The 8,661-nt window shown below is 36.9% G+C and overlaps 1 protein-coding gene across 1 annotated transcript in view; it reads right to left on the reverse strand.

The window, feature by feature from the left end:
* Window positions 1–1,168: 1,168 nt before the first annotated feature.
* The window catches only part of LOC137645445 (uncharacterized), a 21,082-nt gene continuing 13,589 nt past the window's right edge, over window positions 1,169–8,661 (reverse strand). The window contains exons 2-4 of the mRNA XM_068378250.1: window positions 6,026–6,166; window positions 4,361–4,536; window positions 1,169–3,546 (exon numbers count right to left, since the gene is read on the reverse strand). Of these exons, the coding sequence (XP_068234351.1) occupies window positions 1,320–3,546; window positions 4,361–4,536; window positions 6,026–6,157 (2,535 nt within the window). The 5' untranslated portion in view covers window positions 6,158–6,166 and the 3' untranslated portion in view covers window positions 1,169–1,319. The remainder of the gene's footprint in view (window positions 3,547–4,360; window positions 4,537–6,025; window positions 6,167–8,661) is intronic.

Genomic DNA, 8,661 nt, shown 5'->3' on the forward strand with positions numbered 1-8,661 from the left:
TCAATGTGGATTTTCCTACCTACTCATTTATTACCCGCTTGTAATATTGGTTTTCTGGCCGATTTAATTATTTTCTTCTTGCAATACCATTTTCTAAACTTACTTCATTATTACCCGTTTCCTATACTAGTTTCGGACTCATTTATTTATTGCATGCTTTACTAGGTTGGTTTTCTGGCCTATTTATTTGTTACCCGTTTGTAAGGTTGGTTTTCCGACCTAGTCATATGTCACGTTCTTGCACTGCCGATTTGTTCCAATCTATTTATGTTTGCAATATTTTTTTCTAAATTTCAATTGCTTGCAATGTTGGTTTCCTGACATACTTTGCTGTTATCTGGTTACAATGTTGGTTCTAAAACCTTTTAGTTTATTATCTGCTTGCAATGTTGTTTTCTGAATATTTTGTTACTTGCTTGCAATGTATTTTTATCTGTTTCTTTAGACCTTTGCCTTTTTACAATGATGTCATTTGGACCCTTTTAAAGGTTACCTGCTAATTTGTTGGCTTCGTGGAATATCTGTTTTTTAATTTATGTATTCATTACCTGTTTACATATTTTTCTTGGAGCCTGCTTATAATCATTTACTGCTTAGTAGACCATTAGTGTTTGTTAGAGGTTCACTTGACTTTCGTATTTACTTTTCAAGAGTCCTTATTACTGCCCTTTATCTATAGCTTACAGTTCCCTATTGGAGGTCAGCATTCTAACAGGATATTGACATTAAGCTTACGCTCAACCCTCCTACCTACTTCCTGGGCACAACTTTCCTTGTCGGAATGGAATCCTAACAATAAAAAAAGGCGCTAACTTTATCGTGGACATGCCATGATAAAGGTTTAGTGATATTACATAAGAAGTGCCAGTGAAATGTTCAGTTACATGTATTTATGCCAATTCCGTTTTAAATCATGTGTTGTCTACCTCTCTGAATCTGATGAAATAAATAATCACGAGGAAATTTCAGTTTATAGAGCAGTACAGTTAAAGGTGATGTGTTGCTGCTGGATAGTGCATAGTTTATTTTGTAACTGAAAAGAGGAGCAGCTAAGCCACTGAACGTGAACCCCTTGCCAAAACTTTTGGCACTCAAGATCCAGGCCTCCTTTTGGAGAGAGATTTCATTTAACTAATCCAAGCACGAAACTATTAATCTATCCTATAGGTTAATAAATTTCCTTTTCACTGATATAAAATTTTAAATAGTTTGTAAATGATGATACCCGTGAATAATAAAATAAAAGGAAAGAATGGATGCAGCCGAAGGGAGTAAAAATAGCCAGAGGCAGAATACAGAGAGGAAAAGATAATTTTATTTCAGAGGTGCTCACCTTGTCCAGAACCTATGTGCTTTATCAGGTGAGGTGGCAGTACACTTTGAGCTGCCTTGACTAACTGCTGGTCACCTGCAGTGGACCGTTGGTCTAAATTGTAACACATATTTATCATTTGTGGTTGTCTTGGCACTTGACGATTAAACTGATTGGCCTGAACCAATCCACAGGAGAAGGCTGTAGGAGACTGCTTGAAGTTATGCAGATAATCTCTTCCTGTTGTGTGGGAGCAGAACTGGTGCTTCGTACACATCTCTGATGTAATATTCACATGCCTCGTATAAGGGTGGCAATGGGATCTTGTTTGCCCATTCATTTCAAAGTAATTATTCATTGGTAGATGAATTGGCACAGTTTTTAGAGCAAGTGTTGGGACTGCTCTTTCGAGAGGATTGCATGACAAATCTCTTGACGAAAGAAAGTGTTGATGTCTTGGGTCGCCCGTGAACATTTCACTGTTAGCAGATACGACAGGCATTTCTGAAGCCTTTGGTTTACATAAACTTTCACTGAGAAACTTTTGTTGGTGTACTCTATCAAAACCAGCCTGTCTACTGCAGTAGACTTTCGAATCAATTTGTATTTCATTCAGAGAGGTATGATGCACTTCCATGGCCGTGGAACCTGAAGAGGCACCCCCTTTCATTCTCAGAAGAGGACTGATTAAAGGCGGCGACTTATTTTGCATCAATGAACCTGTTCTATAGTCAATTTCTCCCGACATCCCGTGATCATCTCGTTCTTTGTAATTGTCTGAAATATTTATAACTTTACATTTATTCAATGTAACTCCTTTTAATTTTGGTTGTAATTTCAGGCCAGAGGAAATAAATTCATTGTTCCCACGAGACCTCTTACCATTTATTCCATAACACGCCAGTATTTGCACTTCTTCCTCCGTTAGTTTGCTTTTGTACTTATCATTCAGTGTTGTCTGAGGAAGCATAGCATTAGCTTTTGGATAATTATGATCTTGAGCTACTCTGAAATAAGAATTAGACGGTAGTTCAAAAGACATTATTTCTTCATCCTTGATTCTATGTTCATCATGCTGTCTTGCATTTGAAGTAATAGTTTTACCATTGTGTTGCTCTTTAAGTTGTTCTTCATCTGGAAGCATGCCATGACTATGGTAACTATTACTCATTTTATTTCTCTCAAAGAATGCCTTCTTTGGTGGCATTTTTGGATCCTCCCCTAAATCATGAAGTGAGCTGGAAAAGGAAGATTGGACTTTTTCTCTGAAGGGTTTGACATCCTTATCCTCAGATCTTTCTTTCTGGAAAAACTCCTTTAGGTCTTTCACTTCAGATAAACAATTCCAAAGCTCATTTGTAAATAACGTCTCCGCAATTGATGAATTTTGGCACTGAAGGTAATTCATCAGTAACTTGGTGTATATTTCCTTGAACTCTGCAACTTTTGATGTATTATTAATAAATGGAATTTCCGTATCAAATACTGCTATTATTAGACTGAGCAGAGTTACTACTTCGTCGTAAAAAAATCTATTGAATTTTCTCATGAATCTTCTTATCCTATGAAATGCGTAATCATCATCAATAAACTTTTCTGTAGAAGCCAATGAAATTGTTGGGAATGTACAATTAGGAGATAGAAGCCTACGTGGCCAGCACTCATCATCATCTTGGAACTGATGTGCACCGAATATGAAAATGGACTTCACCACGGCATCTTTTAGCAAAACACCCTGGTCCTCGTTATCTAATTTTTGGAATTCTGGTACAAAGCTGACAAATTTTCCCATAGCTTTGCAAAATACAAAAAACAAATGTTCGGTTACGTCTGTGTCTACTTCATAATAATGTTTTGGAAATTCGGGAAACGTAAGGGCCTTCCGTAACATTTTCTGGAGACCCTCTATTTTTCGTTGGTTCTCTTGACTGAGGGTCTCAATTATGAGACACTCATCATTCACCTCTTCTAGATGATTCTCTAACTCTGTCCCTTCTTCAGTATTAGTCACTTTGCTATCCCATTCTATGTTGCTCTCTTGTTGACCAACGTTTTCGCTTTTATCTTGACAATCCTCTTTCTGCTGCTGCTGCTGTTGCTGTTTCTCCCTTAACATACGATTTTTCAGTAATAGTCGCTTCTTTTTTTCTAACTTGCGAAGCATGAGGGCCTTTCTATCTTCTATATTCATTACAAGCGAGGGATCCATGCCAATCTTTTTGCATAACTCAAACCTGTAGGGGAATGTATAATCAGATAACCTGACTAAGTCATTGACTTAGCCTTATGTTCTATTTATAAAGGAACCATATCATGCATTTATTCCTTTAAGTTAAGTTTCATTTAAAGAGTTTGTACCAACCGTGTGTCATACAATTGTACATAATTCCTTTTGTATATATTATGCTTGTATCTTCGCTCTTCCCTCGCACTAAAAAGAACCAGAAAAAACATGTCTGCGTGTCGCCTATGTAACATTGTCATTTTCTCGAACATGTAAATGCCTGTTGCCTTGAGGTTTTGTATATAAAGGAGAGTGTTCCATAATAAATTAACTCAGGTGCTTTCTCACTGCCTTTGAGTTCACAACCTTTCTCTCGGCACCGTCACATTGGTGGGTCACTCCGGGGTCACCAATGTGACGGTGCCGAGAGAAAGGTTGTGAACTCAAAGGCAGTGAGAAAGCAACTGAGTTAATTCATTATGGAACACTCTCCTTTATATACAAAACCTCAAGGCAACAAGCAATTACATGTTCGAGAAAATGACAATGTTACATAGGCGACACGCAGACATGTTTATTCTGGTTCTTTTTAGTGCGAGGGACGAGCGAAGATACAAGCATAATATATACAAAAGGAATTATGTACAATTGTGTAACACACGGTTGGTACAAGTTTTTCAAGAATTTTACTGGAATCATCAAGATCAGTTATATTGGTTCCATAGTGATTCTGAGATATCGGATGAAATGTTTTAAGGCACTGTCTTCATTTTCACTGAAAGTGCTAGAAATGGTACAATATCTCAAGAGTATATTTTTCTCACCTGCATGCTTGACAAGCCCGTCTGTTCTCACGCATCGAGCAGTCTCCATTATTGACGCAAAGGAAGATCTCCCATGAATTACTTTGGATGGATCTGCGGAAGAAAGCCTTGCAGGAGGCACAGCACAGACCTCCAAAGTGGTAGCTTTTTGCCCTACTGCCACAAACACTGCATTCCTGTCAGAATGGATTGATAAGGTGCTCCTGCTTGACAAACGATTGAAGTTTTAGTAATGTAAATTACATTTAGTATTACATGTCTTAACTAGTTTATAATATATGTTGAACTGCAAAACTGCAACGGGAATCCGTAAAACAGCATAAATATGTATAATGTCCCTCTAAACGGGATTTTATGTTTTAGCAAAGTGTTGAACTCCATTGCAATTCAACTCTAGAGGGCTATTTCATTCTGGAATTGGACTAATTTTCCAAACAACATTCTTGAATAATTATTAGGTTATCCTTTTGGTAAAATAAAAAAAATCTTATTGACGATTCCATTTGGTCTCTTACCAAAAAGCCGATCATATCACTGGGGCATAAACAAATAGAGAAATGACACAGCAGGATTTTATCTTAACTCGTTGTATATATCTCGTAAGTCTGTAATTTTTTTACATTGTTAATGCATTCATTACACGATGTCAGTGACTGACAACTCCTTAGATAAAAAAAAAAATCAAACCAAATCAGAATGCTTGTCTTTCGAGTTTGGTGTAATGCGTTTATGACTAAATAGATGAATCCCAAAGTGACTTTAAAGTCACCATATTTGCATTTAGTAGATTTCGCATTTCAAGGGGGAATGTGATCTGAAACTTACTGGCTTGGCATCTAGCGGGGTCTGCCAAGGCCTTCGGTCTGCTGGGTTTCATTCTATTTACCCTGTCGTCCCATGAACAGCTTAGTCATCACGAGAGGATGTGACAACCACAAGTTCCCTTGGCTAAGTAACCTTGACGAGTTGCATTGGACATAGGCTTTATCATATCTTAATATTATAACCATTCTTTATTACTACGATGAATTATATAAATAAAAAGTTTTAGAATTTAATGATTAATATAGAGGAAAATCAATTCTAGTGTCAACGATTTATGTAATATTCCATAAGCAGTTTCTCGAAAAATCTGTACAATTTTCATTTTCGTATTAACTACGTAAAACGTTATTGGCTTTCATTTCTTAAAATAATGCGAAACCGTTACAAGTATATCAAATTTGCGGAAAAAGAAAGAATGGCATATTTTTTTCGAATCCGTCGAGTTGAAATGTTTTCCCCAAATGTCAGTTGACCTAAAGGATATCCAGACAATAAACTATACATTGAGAAAATAACCACCGCGTTATTTAAATAAATTAATCCTATAATGAATAGTTTCATTGCTAACTTTTTTTTAAAGATCTGCTGCCCATGAATACTCAACAGATGCGTTATATGAAACTTTTTACGAAACTTTGGTCCGTATCTAAGAAAGGATAAATCTGATGTTTGAACTGTACAAAGTTTACTATAGTAAAGTTATCTAGAATAATCCTCTTTCAATTTTAAAATAATTCCGTTGCTTTAATAATAAGAACAAAACTATAACAATCTATCTTTGCGTATTGCAATAAAGGAAATGTTTTGCAACCACTTAAGGTATTATTTACGTTTGGATACCTCTTTTTCTTTCTTGTTTTCATGGTGGGCGAGTGTGGCTACTGTTGTCGTGTGATCTTCCATGGCGTCCTGTACGGAAGAGACTTCAGGAAAATCGTCACTTCCGACGGTCTCGCTTTCTTCAAGACTCATTTTCTGTTTCTGAAATTGAAGGATAAATGCCTTTTCAGACTAGATGCAAAATCTCACTTATAAATTCTAAATGGTTCGGGAATAATAACCAAGCCTTAAATTCTTGTTGCTGTCACCTTTCCTCTTCATGCAAAAATGAAAAAGAAGAAATTATAGTGCACCATAAAATCCTTTCATATGAATTTCAAGCATGGGTTTTATATGTCAGGCATTAATGACAGAGGCAAGGGACAGATACAATGACAGACTGACCACATATGATCAGCGCCCAAATCCTCCTTCACTCAAGCTGGGACGGTGGGGCCAGGCAATGGCTGTTGGTGACTCATTATGTACAGTAGACATGGAGGCTATCAGGGATGGTGAGGTTGCACACGCTACAAGAAACTAAAGACTTGAGCGTGCCTCGAACCCCTGTCTATCAGATCATCAGGTACGGAAGTTTCCAATACGCCATTACACAAAGGTTGTTGCTTCTAGTACATTGCCTGGCCATTTAGGCCAAAGAGGAACTTTGCAGCAACCTCACTGCACTTTGTTAAACTTACTTATTTACCTTCATCTAGACCCCCTTTCCTCCATCCAATTTCTTCCATCTTGCTATCCAGAGTTTAAACTTTTACCCCATACTGCACCTGCTGGGTTCACTTACCAATCCCGGCCTAGTTTCATAAGGGCGAAAAATGGCCTCGATCATAGGCACCGCTGCTGGGTATGATGGTCCAAATTCATATGAGAAACTTTTCTGTCTATATTCCATTTGCCCTTTGTTTTCAACCGAATTAAGTTAAATGTTGTTATGGACCTAACCTTGGCCCCCACTCTCTTTCTAGTTGGTGCTAGATTTTCAATCTAATTTAATGCACAATTATGTTAATCATACGAGGTTTATAGTAAGTGCTATAAAAACGAAAATCAACTCTGTTTTTATTTCGTTAGAGTAGCCAAAGTAGTATCATTACGGATCAGTAAAAAAAAAAACGGTGCTGAAAATCTTTGCTATAACAATTTCCAGATATATCGTCTTATATTTCATCACGGCTAGACACATAAGAGGGAAACTTTAATCTGTTTCAGATGATTGGAGAATGAGACGAGATCAGCAGGTGGGCTATCCGAATTATCCAATAGCACCGAGCCAAGCAATCATTCACACAAACAAAAGAAAACCTTTGCCCCATTGCTTTGAAAGTCGCACACAGCCGAACGATAATGGAAGATTGTGAACAAGCACTTGAACTCGAGTGTTTTACAGGCTGGGCGGAAGCTCGAAAATGTTATATCCATACTGTGAGTTGATAAAACACGAACAAACTTGAGTTGTCTAACTGATAACGCCGATTTCAGTTTCGCAGCCTGAAGCACTCAATATTGACTCTGGACTGAAGTATGAAGATATTTGAATTATTTTGAATTAGTTATATGTATATTCAGTGGCTTTAATTTTTTTGGGTGGTGGTGGTGGTAAACCACATTCCACTACGCCCATAGCCTATTGGTTTAGATTTATATCATAGTACATTTAGAATATAAATAAGATAAATTAAAAACTAATAATAAACGAAAAAAAAAATGCGCACACATGTAAGGAATGTTGCCTTACCAGCAATTTAGGATGCTCATATAGTTTGTCGCAGCAAGGATATAATATTTAAGGCAGAACACTAAGTATCCATAATCTTGTGAAATTTAATACGTACGAGATGGGAATGAAATATATTTCAAACAAAGCGAAGTCCCAAAGAACTATCAACCCTAGGGAACTAATATACCTAGAGACTTAACACCTTGAAAGATGACCCACTATGTCGTGGACATGAGATTCGTTATCATTGATTTTTGTTTCAAATAACTGTATTGCATCCACTCCTCAGCTAGTAAGGCAAGACCTTAGTAGGTAGAAGTACTCGGTCTTATATGGATATAGGCCTAAGCTTATCTCTACAAAGTATCATGTAAATCATTTCACTAGTCTAAAAAAATATTCTTTTTTATTGGTTCTTCCCCCAAACAGAAACTTTTGACACGGGTTACTTAAGAAAACGTAAAGTGTTTTATGAGAGTTATAGATTAGGTCTCCAGGAAGGAAAAAAAGGCCGTGATACACAAGATCTTTCCTCTTACCTACAGTTGTACTAGTGAAGTTGTAACCGATGGTCGTCGAGAATGCCAATCGAGACACTGTACCCTAGAATGCCGGGCTATACCTTCCAGGGCCATACGGGTGTTGTCATTTTGCCGAGTATTTTCCTCTTTATGATTCACTTCGCGGAAAAAGCGTCGGGGAATTAGCGGAGGAATAACCTTTGAAATTTCCCATAACTGACAATATATAGGATGAAGAGATTTGGCCACTGAGGATCTAGTAATAATGTTTGTAATAAATCGAATTATTACAATAATTATTAGTAGTTCTATTTTAGTATTCTTAATAATGATAATAATGGGATCATTTCCTCATCAAGGTCACTTAATAAAAACAGACCTTGGTTTTATACAACGTA

This window comes from Palaemon carinicauda, chromosome 8 (genome assembly GCF_036898095.1).
Source record: "Palaemon carinicauda isolate YSFRI2023 chromosome 8, ASM3689809v2, whole genome shotgun sequence".
Classification (NCBI taxonomy): domain Eukaryota; kingdom Metazoa; phylum Arthropoda; class Malacostraca; order Decapoda; family Palaemonidae; genus Palaemon; species Palaemon carinicauda.